Source organism: Melospiza melodia, chromosome 11 (genome assembly GCF_035770615.1).
Source record: "Melospiza melodia melodia isolate bMelMel2 chromosome 11, bMelMel2.pri, whole genome shotgun sequence".
Classification (NCBI taxonomy): Eukaryota; Metazoa; Chordata; class Aves; order Passeriformes; family Passerellidae; genus Melospiza; species Melospiza melodia.
Window position 1 is genome coordinate 7,301,738 of NC_086204.1, and position 22,583 is coordinate 7,324,320.

General features: G+C 46.6%; 1 protein-coding gene across 2 annotated transcripts in view; it reads right to left on the bottom strand.

The window, feature by feature from the left end:
* PLA2G4A (phospholipase A2 group IVA) overlaps positions 1–17,766 on the bottom strand; it is a 68,088-nt gene extending 50,322 nt beyond the window's left edge. Inside the window, exons 1-3 of one of the 2 annotated variants that reach the window (XM_063165436.1) lie at positions 17,707–17,766; positions 1,930–2,032; positions 1,633–1,771 (exon numbers count right to left, since the gene is read on the bottom strand). In XM_063165436.1, coding sequence (XP_063021506.1) covers positions 1,633–1,665 — 33 coding nt within the window. In that variant the 5' untranslated portion in view covers positions 1,666–1,771; positions 1,930–2,032; positions 17,707–17,766. Of the gene's footprint in view, positions 1–1,632; positions 1,772–1,929; positions 2,033–17,513; positions 17,553–17,706 lie in introns of those variants that run through there. The other variant, XM_063165437.1, reaches the window with a different exon arrangement.
* Positions 17,767–22,583: the final 4,817 nt, after the last annotated feature.

A 22,583-nucleotide genomic window follows, 5' to 3' on the forward strand; every position in this document is an offset into this window, starting at 1 on the left:
ATTTCAGTTTTCAAATTAAAAAACTTCAAAGATTCCCATTCACTTTCCAAGCAATTAAAGGATCAGCTCTTGCACAAACAGTGTTGATTCTGGAATTAGCAACAGTTCAGCATTCCCAGGGAGCTATAACTACATTTACTATGCACACTTTTTATTTATTATATTACATATGTAGGACAGCTCCATTTTGTTGATTACTGGCATCAAAAAGTCCTTTTATGTAAGTAAGATTTATTAAAATACATAACCGAGTGCCTCAGAAACCTCTCCCATAAAGATACAGATCATTCCAAGCAATCCATCCAGGAGAGGGCACTGATGCTGGGAGGAATTAAGCCAGCATTGTTTTAACACAGACATCACCCTGAGGTTTGTCCTCCCTCCCAGCAGCTCCCAGGACTGGGCAGGGAGTACAAGCCATTTTGACATCTGCTGGCTGCACAGTGGCGTGGAGGATGTGAGCGCATGGGGCACAAACCACAGGGCTGATAAGAGATCGCTTGTAGGAAGCACAGGGAGTATTTTTAGCTGTGTAAAAGTAAAACACTGTGACAAGTGTGTGGCAGCTATCTCTGGGGACACCTCACTGTTGCTGTCAGCCCAGTGCTGTCACGAGAAGCCTCTGATAGGAAGACCCCCAGTGTGCCTCTGGATTTTGGCTTGGGCAGGAATTGCCATCCCAGTGTTGGCTCTGGAAACTCACTTCCAGCTGTGCTGGAAGGTTGAGAGGCTGCTGAGCCAGTGAAGGGAGTTCTGCTCCCATTTCCTTCCTCCTACTTCTACTCATCCATGGGCTGAGCTCACCTTGGGCCAACTGCAACAGCACAGAATGGGATTTCTAACCCTTCCATGGAATTCCAGAGTGCTTTGGGATGGGAGAGACCCCAAAGCCCGTCCAGTGCCACTCCAGGCAATGGGCAGGGACACCTTCCACTAGCCCAGGCTACTCCCAGCCCTGTCCAACCTGGCCTTGGACACTTCCAGGGATCTAGGGGCAGCCACAGCTTCTCTGGGCACCCTGTGCCAAGGCCTGCCCACCCTCACAGGGAAAGATTTCTCCCTAAGAAATTTTTGTCCATTTTTGTATTGAACAGGTTTTTTGCTCATTCAGCAGGATCCATTGGCTCACTGCCATCCCAAGGGTGTGACAGCTGGGACAAGGATGCAGCAGGAAAACTGGAATAAAGCAGGAAGAAGGGAGCAGGGGCACAGTGTGCTGCTGAGTGGCACAGATCATCTCACTCTGAGTTTGCACAATATATTGTGAGGATTCTCTTTGAACCAACATTAGTGACATACACCAGTTTAAGATCTAAATATCCCAAAATGCCAACTTATCTCTCCATTCACATTCATACTAATGAAAAGGAAAAGAGTACAACCTCCTCCTTCTGCCCCCCTCCCCCCAAAAATAACCTGCACTGTGAAGAAGAAAAGTAGGCATACCATTTCTTCAAGGAAATAGTAACAACTCTAATGTTATGTCCTTATATAGCGTAACTTCCAGCAGAGAAGTCATTATACAAGACAGTGTATATATATCAGAGAAGATAGTGTGTATATATATATATATATATATATATATATATATATATATATATATATATATATATAAGATTCAGTGCTACTTACCACAATGTGTTGATAAGGATCTATGATAGACATTTTTGCCTTAGTTTATTCAAGGCAACTGCCAACTATCTATTTCAAATCCACACAGGAGAGGCTTCCCCTCTTCTCAAAGCAGAGTTCAGTATGAAAGGTCCTTTAACTAATAAATAAAAAAGAAGATATAATTAAAATTAATCTGTTCCTTCTGAACTATATTTTACAGAGCAAATCAGTTACTACTCTTTAGGAAGGTTTTCACAATTAATTTGTTTACCAAGAACTTAATTTCCCATAAACTGTGGAGATATACGTATTTACCTGCCTGAGCTGGAGAAATTTCTCGTGTTTATTTCCTCTACTTCAGGGTAAGAGCAGGAATCCAGTATCTTAAATTCCAGTCATGCCAGTGTTTCTAGCAGCTCTGCAGATAAACAAAAGAAGAGAGGAATTATATTTATTCTGTAACTATATTGTAGTATTTACGCTACCATGCATTACAGTGCTAGTTGCGACTGCGAGCTCTGCAGGAGCAGCAATACTGCCCTCTGTAAATCCAGGAAGGGAACTCCAGCTGGAGCTCTATGTAACCTCCTGGCCAACCTCCACTGATTGGACATGTTCCAGAGGCTTCGAGGGGCAAACTGCAAATCAGGACTTCATGGCTCTCCCACAGGCTCACCACAGGCCACTGCTTTCTGAGCACTCAGTGAAGACCAGGGGCCACCAGAGGCCTTCAAAGTCAGAACTATTGTTAACCAACCAAGTACCAGAGGTTACTCTTGTGTGCATCTTTAAAAAACCTGGGGAACTGCTCAACAGGATCAGTTCTCAGATCCAGCTGGACCATCGTCAGACCTGAACCATCAGCAGAAATTTCAAAGTGAAAAAAAGTGAAGCACCATTAGGGGCTTGGTCACAAGGCAATGATTCCTAATGCTCAATTCTGAAACAGCAGGATAAGCCCCAAGCAATTCTATATATCACTCCCAAACTATTGCTCTTGAGCAACTACATGAAGGCACGACAATAAAAATTTAGTTTCATTATGATCACTAGAACATTACAATGTCTTTTCTTTAATCACTGAATCATTAAGGGTGGATAAACCCTCCAAGATCATCAAGTCCAGCCATTAATCCAGCACTGCCAGGTCCATCACTAAACCATGTCCCAAAACACCATAACTTACACGTTTTCTGAATGCTTCCAGAGATAGCAATTCCATCACTTCCCTGGTTATGCCTAACCATCCTTTCCTGTCAGCCCTAATAATAGTTTGAGGGTTGGAATAACCCTGGGTTTATTTATTCATTGTTATCTGAGAAAGTGTGAATAAGAAAGACTTCAGCATTGGAGAATCATGGTAAATATGCCCAGCTATATAATTTCTGGAGGAACTGCTGACATCTTGTAAGGCAATCCAGGAAAGGGAACAGCAGGAGCTACCCAATCACCATAACGGAGAGGAAATTTGTAAAACCAGAAAATACTCATTTCCCTGAAGTGCACAGTCAACTACCACTCTTGCTTTGAGAGGATACACAAAACCAAGGCAAGGATACTGCTCTGTCTGGGGAAATAAGAGAACAGGTTAGACACAGGATGAAAAGCCTGGTTTGAGTTAACGTGCTGCATCCTGAAGGCAGAGTTCCAGTTCCCCAGATGATCCCTCAACTGGTTCAGACATGAGATCATGCTCTCTCTCTCTCCCTACAACCCCCCGCCTCATTTGTTTCGACATCTGCAGGAAGCGCGTTGGTGATGCTGCAGACAACAAAACAGCTTCTTTGGCTGCGGGGCCAGCAGAGTCCCCAAGCGCCATCTGCCCTCCATGGATGAGGCAAGGATCCTGCAGATGGACAAAAACACGACCACGTCATCAGCAACTGCATCCCAACACCCGCGCAGAGCCACGGGCAGGGCTCTCAGCAGGGCCAGGCAGCAAGGAGACCTCGCTCACAAAGCCTGGGATCTCGGGGTCCCACAGGGCTCCAACCACCAGCACTGCAGATCCAGCCCTGCCCATGCCACGGTACTCCAAATGGCAGCTCCTGGCTGCCTGTGTTAATCAGAGTCTCTCAGGATGTGACAAACACAGGCAGGTACCCGAGCACAGGCACCAGTGCCACTTCATGGTCCCAGGGCTGGCAGAGGGACAGCTATCCATGCTCTTCCCAGAGCCCATCTCAAGAGAAAGCAGATGTTTAAGTGACATGAATACTTAATCCCTTACAGTGGATTTAATTCAGATCAGGTAATTACACCACACCCTCTGGAAGCTCGCACTGCATTACCCACGGAGTTTGGGTAAAGCAAAATAAGAGATTTCTAGATCTAAAAATTGTAGTGTGGCAGAGGAGCCAAATACAGAGCAACTAAGAAATCCTGATCCTCATCAAGAGCCGTGAAAAAAGTCTTGAAGAATGTTTACTGCAAACATCTGCAGCAAACAGAGCTGTAATCCCAAAATCATCTTGCTTAACACTTTCCCCTACATGCTGTCCATCCCACACTGCCTAATGAGAAATACTTTATGGAATCACAGAATGTCCTGAGTGGGAAGGAACCCCCAAGGATCATCCAGTCTGATTCCTGACCCTGCCCAGACACCCCAACAATCCCACCCTGGGCATCCCTGGCAGCATTGTCCAAGCCCTCCTGGAGCTCTGGCAGCCTTGGGGCTGTGCCCATTCCCTGGGGAGCCTGGGCAGTGCCAGCACCCTCTGGGGAAGAACGTTTCCTGATATCCAGGAAAACCTTCCTCTGGCCCAGCTCCAGCCTTTCCCTGGGTCCTGTCCCTGGTCACAGGGAGCAGAGATTGGAGGAGCTGCAGCCCCCGGTGAGCTCTGCCCTCAGCCTCCTCCTCCCCAGGCTGACCATAATAATTCAGGGCTGTATCACAAGCACACACAAAGTCCTGCACTTGAGCTGGAGTTGCTGAGCCCCACCCTTGGCAGATGCAGGGGAAGCAGTGCCTCTAAACACATCTTCAAGGACACTGTGACATTACCAACACAGGTTGTTTTGTTTCCCTGATACCTGGTGGTGTCACACCACCTGTGACTGTGCTGTTCCTGGGGCTGACAGCATTCCTTACAAAAGAAAGAGCACCTCAAGGCAGCACCATCACCATTAACTGTTTAACTGTATATTATAGGTAATCAAAGAAGAGATTAAGTTAACTGGAGAACAGAGGGTTGTGTGGAGACCTTTCAGCAGCCTTTCAGGATGTGAAGGGGCCTACAAGGAAGCCAGAGGGGGACTCTGCATCAGGAATTGTGACACAACAAGGGGGAACGGCTTCAAACTGACTGGGGGGAAATTTAGATTTGACATACAGAAGATATTCTTCCCTGTGAGGGTGGGGACGCCCTGGCACAGGGTGCCCAGAGAAGCTGTGGTGCCCCTGGATCCCTGGAAGAGTCCAAGGCCAGGCTGGATGGGGCTTGGAGCAACCTGGGAAAATATCCCTGCCCATGGCAGGGGGTGGCACTGGATGGACATTAAGGTCCCTTCAAACCCAAATTATTCCATGACCCTCTGATTCTCACTGTTTTATTGGTCAATGCCCCAGTTTACAAATTACACAGCAAACAGGCCACAGTTTAGCCTGGCCCTGTCATGGAGAGGCAGCCTTTCCCTTTCTCCCAGTGCCATAAATCCCAGCCTTGTCATGGAGAGCCAGGATTTCCCGAAGTGCCTAAACCTCACTTACACCCAGGAGTGAACTCTACCTCTGCCAGGACAAGGGTGTTTCATCGCCAGGCACATTTTCAGACACCATCAGTACCAAGCTATTAGTGGATAGCTGGATCACTCCTTGAGTCAACAGTCTTCTGTGATCTCAGCTCATACTCACTCACTTGAGGTGACAGATTGAAGTGGAGAAGGGATTATTCTTTTGGAAGGCCAACTATAACACAGTAACTCACAAAAAGAAGCTACACACACATACACATACGCAGAGATTATTACTGGAACATTTTCATTCTCAGTACATTCCTACAGATAATTCATTTGTACAGGATATGTCAAAAGATAAGAATAATGAGATTTTTCCCATGCTGTGCACAAGCTTACTCTGGAGTTAGTCTCACCAAGTGGAAAGCCCTGAAAATGAGTAAACGCAGCATAATATAAATATCATTGCCAGAATACGTCTTCACAAGTGTAAGAAAAATCATTAGAGGGAGGTTGTTTATATCAAGCTGTCCAATTCTTCTTAAAAAATCAAAGACAGGAACAACTTTAAATATAATAAGTGTGACTCACCAGCACAGTCATTAACTTTCAATCTATCAGAAGAGTAAGGGGTAGAGAATAAGCTAAGTAATGACTCAGACTTTTTGTATGAATGTCACCCTCCATTTCTATCAAATCAGATTACAGCATTTTATTTGGTTAGATTGATCCTGTGATTGTATAACAGAAATAACAAATACTCTGTTTCTACATGACTTTGTCTAGCATCCTGGAAAATCACTGTAATGTTATTTCTTAATTTAGGGCTTCCCACACAAGGAGGAAGGATTACCTCTGCTCCATGTAGAGCCCCCATCACTCCACTTCCACCACAAATGGAAAAGTAGATGCTCTGCTGGCATGCCAAGTAGACCAACGGGCCAAGGCCAAAGGGATGAGGGTCAACAAGGACAAGTGCTGGGTGCTGGCCTTGGGTCACCCCAATCCCCTGCAGCTCCAGGCTGAGGGGAAGAGTGGCTGGAAAGCTGCAAGAGGCCCTGGGGGTGTTGGGGACAGAACTTAAAAGAGAGCCCAGGTGTGCCCAGGTGGAGCAGAGGCCAATGGCCCCTGGGCTGTGCCAGCCCTGGTGTGGGCACGGGCCCGAGGCAATGTGCCTGTGCTGGCCCTGCTGAGGGACCTCGAGTGCTGGGTCCAGTTCTGGCCCTCGTGGCCAGAGAGACCTTGAGGGGCTGGAGCATGTCCAGGGAAGGGAACAGAGCTGGGGAAGGGTCTGGAGCACCAGGAGGGGCTGAGGGAGCTGGGAAGGGGCTCAGCCTGGAGAAAAGGAGGCTCAGGGGGGACCTTGTGGCTCTGCACAGCTCCCTGACAGGAGGGGACAGCCAGGGGGGATCGGGCTGTGCTCCCAGGAACAGGGACAGGAGGAGAGGGAATGGCGTCAGGATATGAGGTTGGACATCGGGAGGAACTTCTTCATGGAAAAGGCTGTGAGACATTGGAATGGAGTCCCCATCCCTGGAGTTGTCCAAGGAAGTGCTCTGGGCTGGTGACAAGGTGGGGATCAGTCACAGGCCTTTTCCAACCCCAGTGATTCCGTAGTTCTGTGACTGCTCTCCCCATGCTAAGGAAGTGTGGGTGGGAGGAAGGATTCTGAGCAGAGGGGCAAAAAGTTCAACCTTTGTGCCACATTTTTGAAGGACACTGTGAGGTGAAGCTTGTCAAGGAAGTTGACACAGCATAGCTAGACAGGAGATTTTAAGATCTGACTTCCTGCTATAGGGGAGGTAATAGATGAAGAGATAGTGAATCTTTTTTTAAAGATGACTTGTCGGCCTGTTAGCAATTACTGAAAGTATAGGTGACACAGCAACAGTGGAGGGAGGGCTGTAAACACTCTAGCAGGGCTGAAACTCTGGAAAAGTCCCAACAATCACCACCAGTGTAAAGTTTCTCCTTTTCTAGTGCTGAAGGCTACTTTAGAGGTCAAAAGTGAGGAAAACAGAAGTTGCAAAATTATCAGGCCACAGATACGCTCCATGATACACAATGCAAGGCTTGGTGAGTCAAGGGCATCAGACATGGTCCTTTAATAAACTTGAATTAGGCTGGATTAAAACCATCCTCCTTATCTTATATTCTGCAAGGAATGGCCTCCTCAACAGGAATATTCTAGAGGCTGGAAGCATCTCTGCCTGAATCCCCACAACTGTGTCTCATTGGCCATGGAAGTGCCCTGGATTGAAAACCAAGCCAAGTGCTGTAGTTTCCCCATAGGCAGCATCTGCAAGTCTGAGGAAGAGGCAACTGATTCAGGGCAAAATGGTTTATGTTACAATTATCCTGCTTACGCAAAGGGGACTTAACAAGAACCACTCGCTGCAACAGCCTTTGAGGTTATGAGAAAAACCCATGTCCCCATATGTGAACTCGCTGTATGGCAAACTCACAGAAGGATGTTCAAGTGGAACTGAGTAAATTCAAAGTAAGGAGTTCATTTATTCAAGGAATGAAAGAGCTCCTTGAGTTTATACCTTTAAATAACTGTTCTTCAACATCCTATTTCACTTCAACTGAAATTGCAGTGGAAATAAAAAAACAGCCTTGAGAAAGAACAACAAACTCAGCTGAGAGATGCCAAGAATACTCTTTAAAAATTGCAACAGTCACTATCCTTTGCTACAGAAATCAAAGCCACAAGGCAGAGTCTCAAAAGTGGTCAAAAAACCTCAGGCAGCTGACCAGTAATCCCCACTGCGTGGGTCAGGCTTATGTGGGAAGCAGCTCACTTGTTTTCCAGCAAGAAAGCCAAGAAACAAAGAGGAACATGAAAAATCTGACAAATTCCATTAAAAACAATTATTAGGATATAGACCTAAACCAATCAGAATGCACGACTCAAACCCACCTCTGCAGGTAATTTACTATGAGCACAGTGCAATTAGGAAAAGCAGACGGGAAAATGCCCAGCATTTCTATACAGTAGGAATTTGGGACCTAGTTATTCTACAAATAAACTTTCCATCATATAATCCTGGAATGATGTGGGTTGGAAGGGACCTTAAAGCCCATCCAGTGCCACCCCTTGCCACAGGCAAGGACATCTCCCACTATCCCAGCTTGCTCCAAGTCTTGTCCAACCTGATCTTGGACACTTCCAGGAATGTTTGACAGTTATTTTTGAGGAGTATTTTCACTTTTGGAAGCCCAGCTTAAGGCTCACTTTTGAATTTCAAGATATTGGGTGCCCCAAGTACCCAGAGCCAGGCTCTCTGAAATGGAAAAACTCACTGCCAGTGGCAGCTTCCAAAGTCTTGCCAAGAATGCAAACACTTATGCAAGAACTCCTAAAACTAAAGATAGACATCTCAACTGCAACACCTGACTGGGCAGAGATTTTTGTTGACTATATTCCTTTAAAGCTCATGTGAAGGGGGAAAAGAGAGGGAAAAAACCTCCCCTGCCTGCCTTTCTTACCTGGAGTATTGGCAAAACTTTCCACTTGCTCTGCTGCACTGTGGTCAAAAGCTGCTGCCTGACAAAACCTCAGGATCCCCCTTCCAGAAGCCTCACTGGTACTGTGGCAAGAACTGCTGCTGCATGATTTAGAGCTCTAGAATCAGCCTCCAAAAATCTCATTCCAAACCCATCCCTGTTCCTTGGGGACAGCACCGAGCTCAGCCAAATTCTAAGTGTTTCTGAGCCAATGACTTTTAAAGATTCTATTAAAATCATGAGGGTTTGCTTCTTGCATTTCTTTAACTTATCCACGCCTTCATTCCCCTTCTTTTCCTTCCCTGCTCTAAAGTAGGAACGGTTTAAAAACAGAATTTCTAGGGAAAACATTAGAATAAGCTTTTATTTAAGTATTTATTGGGTTTTGTGGGAGAATCCAATATGCAAAGGTGCCTGATGCACTCAGGCTTCACCTGAGGCAGCTGATAGTCCTTCTGCACTACAGTTATGCAGTGGTTTCACACAAAACCCCCCAAAAACAGCTAAAAACGGAACAAGCTGGTAAAATTTAACAGCTAGCTTCTGGTCAGCAATGCACGTAAAACAAATTTAGCTGACCTTAAGGTCAATATTTCCTTTCAATATCTTTTTCAGTTCAGTTGGGGATTTCCTGGCATTTTGGCACAGGCTGTAGCCCCAGCCAGGCTGCTGGCACTGCCAGGCAGGAGGAAGGGCTGCACTCACAAGGTATGTTTTGTCATCTCCCACTCGTCATGTCTGCACAACGTGACTCAACTTTCTGGTTTTGGGCTCCTCACTCCAAACACGAGCTCTGGTCACCATCTGCAGCCAAGGGGACAATTGTGCAGCACTTCCTTTGGTCTCTATGGTCAGCACTTAAAGCATGACAAAATTGGAGTGACTCAAGGAAATCTGTCTGGACTTTCTAGTAAAAGTAGTGATGAACAAACTTCTGACGCTGACATTTTTCAACTTCTTTAAATGCTGAGAGTAAAATTTATATGTTAATATTTCATGGCTATTGACAAGCTGGAGTCTGAGTAAGTAGCATAAATATATGTTTTACACACAGACACAAAGACAAACATAGACATGCCCAACACATATATTACATTTTTGAGAGGAGAAATTAAGTACTTCCATAACAGTGATCTTTGTCTTGTATCCAACTCTTGGCTGCTGAGCAAAGCCAGACCTGGAGCAAGCCCCACCTGGCTCCACAGAGCCAAGCAGACCTTCAGCCAGCTGTTAGACAGAATCCCAGACTGGCCTGGGTTGGAATGGGCCTTAATGACCATCTCATTCCACCCACAGGGATGCCACTCACTATCCCTGCTTGCTCCAAGCCCCATCCCCGCTGGTCTTGGGTATCTCCAGGGATGGGGCAGCCCCAACTCTCAGGAGCAAGCAGCTCCTGAGCTGCCAGCTTGTGTTTGAAGGCAACCTCATCTTGGCAACCTCAACATTTGCACAGGGGTTCGATTTTCTGCACCAGGCTTGGCAGGGCTCTCCTCCACCCTGTCCTGCTGGAGAGGGCGAGCAGGGGCTCCTTCCTGCTCAGAGACCACACTGGGAGCGGAGCCTCATGCCCCTGCCCCAGCTCCTTCCTCTTCCTGTGCCGTGGGCTCACAACTTCCCCAAGTTCTCTGGTCCCTGGGCAGCTCTGCCAGCCCTGCCCTGCCCTGCCAACCAGACCCTGCTCCTGCTTTGTTCCAAGGGCTTCTGTTTCCTGTCCCACCATTCCAGATGGATTCAGAGTGCCAACAGGGAGAACACTGAGCTGTGGCACGAGCTACAGTGCCACCCCTGCTGATTTAGGATGAAAGCTTTGAGACAGGTGCTACTTCATTTTTAGAGAACTATCTAACTCTTATCCACACCGACACACAGTCAAGCCCTGAGAGGATAAAGGACTGAAGCCACTACAAACAAATTCCCAACTAAGGCTTTGGAGATGGATCAAGACTGAAAAGAATATCTTTACACAATTCTTGGAAAATTTTCTCTATAATACACACACACAAAAAAAATTCTCTTTACTGTAATGTGATTCCACCAGTACCAGGAGGTAAATTCCATCAGTGGTTACACAAAACAGAAAAAACCCACAGAAGTAACAAAACCCATAAAAACACAGTAACTTAAACATGGATTTCAGGAGAGTGATACAATAACTCTCAATCACTAAGGAGCCACAATGACTTCAAAAGTAAAAGGACAGTAATCAAAGGGAGGAAGAAACCCCAAATTTACATATCCCCTTGTTAAAAGAGCTTTGCAAAATCTGGGACACAAGGGGGACTTTCATGCTCCTCTCTGAGGCACAGGGGATTGGTTCAGGAAACTTAAATGAACTATGACTACTCTCTTACCAAACTACCTAAGCTTCTAATTTAACTATTTCTTAAGACACCGAGGGCTTACTCCCTTCCTTGCCAACTCAAACTCTCTCTCAGCATATGAAACACCCATGGATGTGTTGGCTCTGTGGTGAAAGGGAAATGACCGACACATTACAGGGCAGAGAGTTCACAGTGCAGGTGTTTGACCACTTTTCAAGAAACTTTCTATAAATAAAATGTCCATTTGTCAAAGCACAAAGTTGTCAGAAGTGAGCTACATCAGTTTAAATAAAACTCTTTGGGGGAGAGTTTAACCCTAAAATCAGCTCTTAAATGAAAACACTAAGTGGCCAGGAAAGGTCACTCAGTTCGGGGAGAAGACCTTGCCCTGCCCACACCATTCCTTTCAGATGGTGATTTTCACTCAGATTTGACCTAATGCCTTGGAAGAAGTTATTTAATCTCACAGAACCATAGAAGGTTTGAAGGGACCTTAAAGCCCATTCAGTGCCACCCTGTGCCATGGGCAGAAACATCTCCCACTATCTCAGGATGCTCTATGCCCTGTCCAACCTGGCCTTGGACACTGCCAGGGATCCAGGGGCAGCCACAGCTTCTCTGGGCACCCTGTGCCAGGGCCTGCCTACCTCAGAGGGAAGGATTTATAATATCCAATATAATTTTCTCTGTTTCAAAAACACCCTTATAAAAATTTAACCTGCATTCTCCAGGCCACAGGGGAGTTGAAGAGCTCATTCAATAGCACACTGAGTCAATGAATTTGGGATTCTTGGAAAAGGGAATTTAAGTTTAAAAAGCAAAACAACACTTGGAAGCATGTCCCAGCTGAATGCAATCACTCACCAAAAAAACTTGTGTGGACATGTGCTGTTCCAAGTGGAAAATGCCAGAGAAATGCAACATGTTGGCAGGCTTTGCCATTAGCAAAGAGCTGGTTCTCATTACCATCAGCACAGGCTTCACAGCAGCTCCCTAAGGGAACCTCACAGTGCCTGGGAAAAGCAGGGACTCTGAGAATATCATCACTGAAACAAACACACACCCATAAAAACACTCTGGATTTAGGGAAAGCCAGGACCTGCTTCCCAGCACACTCTCTCAGATGCTGTAGAAGCTCTGCTCCCATTTTTTAAAGTTTTTCACCAGCACTGTCCTTAAATCATAGCTGTAGGTCTTTGGCACAGGGAAAACTACTTTTTCTTCACAATACAACAGTCCAAAACCACCAGGCTTGTGAAAATTAGAGTCCTGCCTTTATCAGGAGATAAAGGGATGTTATTAGAAATTCATTATCCATCTGCTTGGATTAAGGAGGAAAAGGATTCAGAACAGCAGCGCATGAATAATTAGTTCTGTATTTTATAGAAATTGTCTAGGACAAGAGATGGCCACTATTGCAATGTTCACTTCAACACATACCCATATTGATTAAATTAAAGAACAGATGTGCCTCAAAAGTCTTTCAAAATTCTAAATTATAGGCTTCTTTCTGTTTTGAAAAACAAAACACAAGAGGATCAACCATAAAATTTCCATTTACTCACATTCCACAACCACCTTCTCCCCAAAATGTAGTTATATGTTGTTCCTTCCAGTAATGCCAGACCAGGCAGCAGCTGCTGGCTTTGCATAGAGCTCCAGTTTTGCATGTGAGGTCCAAAGGCACAACTTTTGGGATGGAGCATGCAAAGTGCTGGTGCATGCCACAGCCAGAGATGCTCCCTGATCAGTGCAATCACCCACAGGTGCTGTTTGCTTTCCCCTGAGATGGGACAGAATGAAACCTCTGCTTGGGGGTATTTGTTTGTTAACATCCACTTGACAGTGCAGTGAGTTAAATGCATGAGAAACACAGTTTTAGTAATTAAATCCTATTTATAATCTCTACCCTTGAGAAATAGACATGGTAGAGGGGCAGGGAAGCACCACAAATTAGAAGTAATTTCACAACAAATGTTAAGGCTAAATCTTTCTATTTCATGGTCTGGCCAAGGCCATGGAGCAGATGGGATGAGACAGCCTGGACATGTGCATCCAATTCTTACTCCACTTATCCCAACATTCCACTTATCAGTCCTGTCCTTCATGCATGTTTAGTAAAATGCAATCCCTTGGGGGTTGGGACTGCCCCTAACTGGAAGAAATACACATTTGTACAGATCTTATTATAAGATCTGTGTGTGTGCATAAATAAGGACCTTTATAATCCCACTAAATAGAAAAGGATAATTTATTACAGAAGTGCACATTCCTACCCATCTTGGCAAAGGATATGAGCACTGATAATATTAATAGGAAAAGAAATTAGTCTTACTGATTTATGCTGAAATCATTCTAAGGAAAATACCAGATGAATATCAAAAATGAGTCAGTTCAACAGCTTTACTATCAGGTAACCACAAAAAAAACACAGATGCAACTGATACATCTCAAATAGTTCAGAACTTGTCTATGTGAAAGCTTTTGACCATTTGTTTTGTGTCTCCTTCCTAAAGCTGCATATTTAGGGAAGCTGGAAAGAAAATTATTTTTGTTTGCAGGCTTAGCTGTATTTTTAAATACTTTCAGCATCCTACGCTGAAGCAATGCTGTTAGCAGGAGAAAAAGCAGCTCTGTATTTTTCTCTCCAAGCCACCAGTGCTACCACTCATCTGGAAGGAGATTAAACATCACAACTAAAGAGGGTTTGCCAGCAGAGCTGTGCAGCCTGGACAGCAGCCAAGTGCTCAGAGACAGCACAGGCCCCTCTCAGCCAGCTCCAGCACCAACCCCAGAGACTGTGCCCCTTGCACAGAGCAAAAGGCGCTCCCAGAGCATCACCTCTGTGCTCTCAGAGATATCTCTTTGGAATCACTTCATCATGGAAGCACCTGCTTTTCCTCCAGGGATCGCTTAAAGAGTCTGGGACACTCCCACGCTGACTCCCACTCTGGCTGTTTGTCAGTCCAGAGCCCAAAAACATCCTTCCCTACATGTGCTGAGAGTCTTGGAATGACCAGCACGCAGCAGAAGCGTAGGCAGAGAGGGAAGTGTCATCCCCACAGCCCACTCTCTGGCAAAGGAAAACACCTGGGAGAAAAGCTGCAGTGTCTGTGTCCCCTGGCACTGCTGCCAGCTGAGACAGGACCAGCACAGGCTGAGGAAGCACCACTGCTGGCAGCCCACAATGAACCCATGAGAAAATTAGTCAAATCTGTACATCAATCAATATATGGTTGGTATTTTCCCCTCATCAAAAAAATTGGCTTATTTTTTACAGAAACTGTGTCATTCTATATAATATCACAGAAGCCCAGAGTGATTTGGGTTGGAATGGACATCAAAGCCCACCTAGTGCCACCCCTGCCATGGGCAGGGACACCTTCTACCAGCCCAGGCTGCTCCAAGCCCCATCCAACCTGGCCTTGGACACCTCCACAATATGTTCAAATGGGAGAGCTAATAGATATTTCTAAAAAAATGTCCATGGAGTCTCACTTGCAATATCATCACAATATTTTTAATTTAAAAAAAATTAGAGTAAAGTTTAAATGTTCACTAGATCCTTTTGTTTTCCCCATAATCTATTAAAAATATTGGAAGCTTTTGGTGTTTTGTTTGGTCCTGCTTTGGGGACCACTTTCCCCTGTCCTAGAGCCCACCTCCCATCCCTGCCTCATGGGTTGAGTAACTCTGCTCCAGACGTTGACACACAGGCTACTGGAAATTGGTACAGTCAGGAAATTTGGGTCATCTCTCTGAGGTAAACAGTAAATGAAAATCCTCAGGAAAGTCTGAATACCAAGGTGATGAGGGGCTGCTTTTTTTCTTATTTTTAAAAAAGGAAGAATTCTTTTGAAAGTATTCTGTTACTACATCACGTTATTATAACCCAGGGCAGCAATGAGGTCATTTCCATTACCAAAGCAGGTTCTGGGATTTGTTTTTCAGACTACTGAGAAAGACACAGTTATATCAGTGCCACAGCAAACCCAGACAAGAGTTCATCACCTCACAGCAAGATCCTGCTCACCAAATCAAAGACAAGTTCTTCCACAAATTATGTGCAGCTTCTCCTTGGAAAGAGACAAATGAAATAACACCAGACCAGGGCAGACTCAGTTTAAAAGTGTGTTCCATGAGTGGCCCCCAGGCTTTAACTGGAAGCTGAATCCTTAGCTGAACCAGAGCTGTAGGGAAGGACCTGCTTTTATAGTTTAAATCATGTCCAGACTGTGAGGCACCAATATTTTTGACACCAACTTGCCCATCAATGTCAACTAAACAATTAGTTAAGAATTCAGTTTTGCTCCCTCAAGACCACTCCCCTTCCTCAGATATGGAGGATACATGCCCTGAAGGATAGGGAGACTCTGCTCCATAGCAGTGTTATGTATCAGGTAAAAAAAAATTGGAATGTAATCTCTCAACTCCATATTCACACAGGCCATACCATACTGTAAAGCTTTTACCTCCTGGGCTAGAAATTTTCCAGGGACAACAAAGTATTTTCTCATACTTTGCAGTCACTTTTAATACACTTGAACTTCTGGATACAAGGGAGACACCTCCTTCTCTGGATACTATTTGTTGCTCTCCCTGGTATTTTCCAAGCCATTCAATTAACTTCATGTGATCTGAATTCTCAGTTCCCAAATCTCCAGTTCCACTGCCAAGGCTGTCCCGTTCCAACCTCCATGGAAGTCACCGAGGTTGCCACATCCCTGGATATTGCACATCAATTCAAACACCCCAACAGAGCCATTCCCATTACTCCTGCAGCTGTGTGCACCCAGAAGGCCATTTCTGCATTGCACTTGTGTCAGCCCTTGGCATTGTCAGAAGAATTGAGGTTATCCAAAGTGTCACTGAAGTTTGCTCAATGGCTTTGCAGGAATACTTCTGAGGGAAACACTCAGTGCTCACCCCATGCTCGTGATTTTTCCCCTTTGTAGGATGAAAATTCACAAACTGAAGGAAAAAAACTAGGAAAAAACCTGAAATACTTCCCATTCTAGCTGGTTTAGGCCAACTGGCAGAAGTAACCTATTCAAAGTGCTGTGAAAATTATAATCATGATAACAATGTTCAACAGAACATATTCAAGTTAAATATGCAACCCTAGTGATGCACTAGCATTGGAGAACTTTTTTTTTTTGGCTTTTTTTCTAATTTTTTTAAGAAAAACAAGTCATAAACAGCACTTGGCGCCAAGAGTCAAACTGGTGTTTTTCCAGTGCAGACTGGCCATGCAGGAGAGATTAATTTATGTGATTCAAGCATAAATCAATATTTGCATTTCTCTTTTGTTATGGATCCCTGCCATAGGAGAACACGAGAGTGCAGAAAGGTGGACAGGGCCAACATGAAGGTTTGGAGAGATGACAGTGCTAGAAGAGCATTTATCTCTACACCATATATTGAAAACCTCTCACTAACGAAAATAACCACATCAGTTTTAGATTCATGCTTTCTGTCTGGAATCCTCAGCAGGCTGAACAGCTCTGGGTAACCACAAAGCAGCTGATCCCCTGCATCAACAGCTTCACGTGCATCTCACCCTACTGAGCTGCAGAACAGCATCTTCTGCCAGGTACATCCACTGCAGTTACAGGTCCTACCCACAGCACTGCTCCTCCCTTGGGGCTGGAGCTGGAACCAGAGTCTGCATCCCGTCATCCACATGGGAAATTCCGCACTCAGCAGTTCGGGCTGCCGAAGGGATTTTCCCCAAAGTGAAGCCACAAGGTCGAGCTCTGGGCAGGGGTCAGGCAGCCCCAGCAGCTCCCGCTCACCAGAGAAGGGGACAAAGCCCATGCAAAGCTGGGGGAGCACAGAACTGATCCCACCGCTGGGGCAGCAGCGCTGCTCAGGTGCAGCAGGGCTGGGCACAGCAAATACCCTGCACCTGTGAGTAGGGGAATCCCAAAGAGGCACAGGGAACCCCATGGAACCGGGCTTGGAGCAGCCTGGGTTAGTGCAAGGCGTCCCTACGCAGGGCAGTGGGTGGGACTGGATGGGCTTTAGGGTCTTTTCCAACCCAAACCATTCCGTGACTTGGGTCCGTGACCACACCAATGTAAGTGAACAGAAACCTGCTAAAGGCCGTGAGCAGGAACTCTTACAGACATTCCTCTCGCATCGGACCCAAGAGAAAAGCTGCTCTCGCAGACACTTTGCGAAATGTTCCCTCGGCAGCCGCCCTGCCGCACTTCCCCACGGCTCGCACGGCCGAGCGCTTCACCGCCTGCCAGTACCCGTGTCCGTGCCAGCCGGGGACAGGGGCCGGGCACGCACCCCCGCCCCGGCCGGGATGGAGCTGCGCACCCGTGCAGGGACCCCGCGGTCCCGCTCCCGCCCCGCTCCCCCGCGCTGCCGCCCCCGTACCTCTCGGAGCCCCCTCCGCGGAGCAGAGCGGGCCGGGGCTGTCCGCGCAGGGACTGCTCCCCGCGGGGGCTCCGCCAGCCCCGTCCCGTCCCGCCGCGGGGGCGGCTCCGCTCCGGCCCCGTTGCCGGCACCGCTCCCGCCCGCCCTGCGACCGCTGGAGCCGCGGTGAGCCCCGCTCCCACCCCGCGCTTACGGCTGCCGGGCTCCGCCGGGCGCGTCCCGCTCCGCTCCGCTCCCGCCGCGGGCCACTCCGCGCTCCGGGCGGGGAGGGGCCCGAGCCGCCACCGCCTCTTAAGGAGGATCCAGGCGGCGGCCGGGGCCGTGGGGACAGAGCTGAGAGGGGGACAGGGGCTGTGCGGGGACAGCGGCTGCGAGAGGGGACAGCGGCTGCGAGAGGGAACAGCGGCGGGGCTGCGGCGGCTCCGTCACTCCGGGCGCTGCGGTGCCCGAGCCGAGGGGACGGAGGAGTCCCGAGCGCTGCCGTGGGGAGCGCTTGGCCGGAGCCGGAGCGAGCGACTGATGTGGTAGAAAACAGTAATCAGATAAACGGAATATGCATTAAAATATCCCTTGCGTTAAAAAGCCCTTGCTGTCGCGGCAGCGGTGGATGTTACTGTGGGAATGTGCCTCTCTCAAGGTGTTTGATTCAGCAGATCAACACACAACACACTTTCATGCTCTTCAAGTACCTCGTGAACGTTTGCACGCGTAACACTTTCACTTACAGACTCTTGGTTTTGAAAGGACGGGTGTTGAAACAGCGGTGACTGTGCCCTGTGAACCTCGGCCAGGTCCACCAAGGTGTGGCTTGACCACTCAGTCCCCTTTGGTCCACTTTACACTTCCATCCAAAAAGTGGAATTTTAAGTCATTATTAATTCTATCACTTTTGCTCTTTGTGATGATTACCTTAGAATTCTCTTCCACTCATTCACATGTTTTTCTGGTTTGCTTTAACAGATTTGAAATTGAAGTGTTTTGAAATATACCGAAATTGGTAAATTTCTTTCTAAATTGTATTGTATTATTTGCTGCATTGTTTCCTGCTAAACAGGGAGTGGCCTTAAGCTGAAGGAGAGCAGATTTAGATTAAGAAAGTATTGTTCTCTGTGAGGGTGGGGAGGCCCTGGCACGGGGTGCCCAGAGAAGCTGTGGCTGCCCCTGGATCCCTGGAAGTGTCCAAAGCTAGGCTGGATGGGGCTGGGAGCAGCCTGGAATAGTGGAAGGTGCCCCTGCTCATGGTAGTCCATGGATGTTCTTTTGGGTCTCTTCCAACCCAAACTATTCCAGAGTCTATGATCCTTTGATTAACATCCAAACAAGTATTTCCTACCTGGGCTTTTGGAGCTCACAGTGAGTCAGTGGGAGAGTCTGACAGGCTCAAACCTCAGCTGCTGCTCACCCATAACCTGCACTCTTAACGTGACAGCTCCCAAAGATGCCAATTCTTCTCCAGACATGAAAAGATGAGACTGAGTTCTACTTCAATGTTGACGTCAAGCTCTTTCCAAAGACCCATTTTTACACTGGGGCTTTGCACAAACTCAGTGCCTAAATTGGAACTCACTTTGAAAAACAGTGGTCTTAAAAAAGCAGAGATAAAGGGGAGAAGAAAAGGCTGAAATGACTCAGCTGAGACCTCCTCAAAGCGCAGCAAACCGAAGGATGCCAGTGAGGGGCACGTAGGTGGCATTCACATTGTATTAACAAAGCCGAGTGTCTGGCAAAGCTGTAGCCACAATTAGAGGGCAGCAAGCCACTCCTCGGCACAGAGCAAGCCAGAATTCTCATTTTCTCCATTATCTTATGGGTCCCCTGCTGTGATGCACTGAGGGGCTGAGCTGCCCTGGCCACCACTGATGATCTGGTGGTCTGTCTCATTGGTGAGGGTAGGGAAGCAGGGTAGGGAAGAGCTGCCCTCTGTAAATACTGTCACAAAGAAGGGCAAGTGTATGTTTAGAAAGCCGGCCTAGGACTGCCAGCTCAGAAAGCGCCTGTTTGATGTGGCAGCCTCCCCCTCCACATCCTCAATGTGCCATTTGAGGGAACACTGACCAGAAAAATGCAGAGAATCCACGGTGGTGCCATTATTTGGGTCCTTTTGTCTTCCACGTCAACCGCTGTCTGCAGACCACCTCACCTCATCTCTTGGTAGGAAAGGACTCTGAAATGTGTCAGACAAGCTCAGTGCTGGTCTGGAGACATGTAGAGATGACAAAAACATGAATAAAATTGTTCTCATTGAGTTAGTTACCTTTTCCCCTTTGACAGCAAGTCTGGGAGTCTGACCCCATCATCTGTGCTCTAAATCCTCCAAATGCACTTAATTCAAGTGCCCAAGAGATGCCCTGCTGAGCACAAGAGGAGTTCCCAGAGCTCCAAGGTGACCATGAGTGCCCAGAGGAGGTGTGAGCCCCATTCCTGAGGTCCCCCTGCTCCCCCTTCTCCCTGGCACAGCTGCTCCAGCCACAGACCTGTGTGGAGCCACGTGCTGCTCGCAGGCCTGATCAGCTGCCCCTGAACTCTGCCAAGGAGGGGGCATCTGCAAACCCAGGCTTTATCTCTGACTCTCCTTCTCGGCATTTGAAATCTCTCCAAAGCGCGATTCCCAGGGAACGGCTCTGGTTATAGATTTTGTGGTTTTACAGATAGCAAATGCTGGAATAAACACCACCCCCAGCAAGCAGGGGAACTCCAGGATTTCCATTAGAAATCTCAGAGTCAGTTCTGATTATCAAAACTCTGATTTCTCCCTGGTCAAGGAAACAGCTCAGACTCCTGATAAAAAGCTGAGTAACTAAAAGTCAAAAATTCCTCTTCCCTTCTTGTTGACGCAAGGAGAAATAAAAACCTTTTTTTTTCTACATTGTGACTGTTCACGTTACTTCATATAATTATTTTTAATCTTAATCCTGTTTCTTCAAGAAAATTATGGGTAGGGTTTCATGATTTATTTTTTTCCCCTGTGACAAAGGACATTTAGCAACTGCCTTCTCCCATCCCTCATTCTCCCCCACGCAGTGTGCTGCGGGGTGCCTCACCAACTAACCTTGGAATGGGTTAAGAAACCTCTTTGCCTTGCCTTTTATGTGAAGTTTGCTGTTCTAATTTCAGGCTGTTTCAGCCCACTGCCTGCTGCAGTGTCCCTGTGTGTGTCCAGAGCTGCCGGAGCCCCCAGACCCTGCGCTGCCTCCTTGGCTTCCCTCCCTTCCTGGGATTCTCCGCAGTGGGAACGAGCCCTGGACTGTGGTGAGGCAATGACAGGGTGTGGAAAAGCGCCTTGAGAGGCACCAAAGAGATCTCCCCTGAAGCAGAACTTTAAAGGAAGCCATGCCAAATTACAGGGCCCCTCGTAGTGTGTCCTCAAGGGCACAGCTTCAGGCAAACCATGGAAAAGGGAGAGTGGGGATGGCAGGACAAACACGCAATTAAGTAAACAAAAAGAGGTATTTTGTCAGATGCTTCACACAGACCCACTACTTTTTTCCAGACATTGCACCATGTATCAGAGAAAAATCATTCTTTGATCAGGCTCACAAATATGAGGTGTTCATGGAAGGCTGACATTTGCTCTTGTCAAGATAAAATACCTCTCCTCCTGTGGTGCAAATAATTATCTACAGCACCATAAGGTGAGGGGGGGACTGTAAACTTGCTATTAAGATTTCTCCAAGTGAAAATTAGCCATTTGCTTATCCATTGCATATCCTGACATAGTTTAGCTGGGATTCTGCCTAAAGCAGGATTTTCAAGCTGCTGCTTCCTATCATTGACATCTAGCAGAGTAAATGCATTTCCTTTTTACCACTTTAGTCCTTAAGACCATTTATCAGATATATCAGGACTGCAGAAAAATGGCTTTTCCTCCAAGCCAATTTGCCTTTGCCCTTACTTCCTCACTCCCACATGGAAATATTTCCCCTATGACATAAAAAAAATAAGCCATAATTCTGGAGGACTTTCCACTATGAATGAGAAAACTTTGCATCAGAAGGGACTTCTGGAGGGAGCTCTCAGTCAGGTGTCTGATTCCTTGATGTTCCTCTCCTTCTTTCTCTCCCTGCTTCCACCTACAAGGTGGTTTTCTGGGGCTGTGGCCAAGCCACCCATGGCACTTATGGAAACAAACATAAAGAGCTGAAATAACAGCAGGTTTCAGTCACAATCCTGTGATCCTGAAATATCCTGAGTGCTTGAAGTGCAGCATGTCAGGGGAAACCTTAATATTAAGGGAGAAGTCAGTCCCTGTAATTGCCTGCTACTGGATCTATGGTGTCTGTCCTCATAAAATGATGGGATCACAGGAGAAGTGGCTGGAAGGGACCTCAAGGGGCTCCTATCCAACCTCCAGCTCAAAGCAGAGGCAGCTCTGGGGTCACAGGTTGCCCCAGGCTTGATATTCCCAGCTTTCCATGACAGGAAACTGGCTTTTCATGAGACTTTGACTTGTGGCTTTTCAACAAATTAGAATAATTTTATACTGAGACTGATCCTATTTATATTAGGACATTTTAAATGAGATGAGTTCAGGACCAAATATTTTATTAAATTATATCCAGGATTACCACATACATTATGGATGTAAATAAAGTTGCCTCAATCTAAACAAAAATCAGTCACTAAAAGAGGCAATAGACAATAAACCCCAAACATTTTAAGAACATGAATGCCAAGAAGTTCATTATTCTGAAGATCTGTTGTCGTCACTGTCATTTCCTACCTGCCTTCTTGCCCAGTGCCTTGTTGATAACCGTGCCCAGCAGTTTCCCCTTGATTTCTCCTTGAAAAAAATCATGTGGTTATCACATATTTCTAGATATAATTTAATGTTCCCTGGAAGAAGTGAGGACACACAGGTCCAGAAGTCTCAGCTCTGTCCTGTAATGATTGATAGAGAAAAAGTCAGTGCAAACAAAAAGCTACAAGGAATAGAATTCAGGTTGAAATTCAGACTAAAAATCAGTAACTAATGAAGTCCTTGTGTTCAATACATAAATCAAAAGAAATTAAGTCAACCCCACTCCTAAGAAGTGCGAAGAACTCCCCCAAATATCACAAGAAAACTGAGAG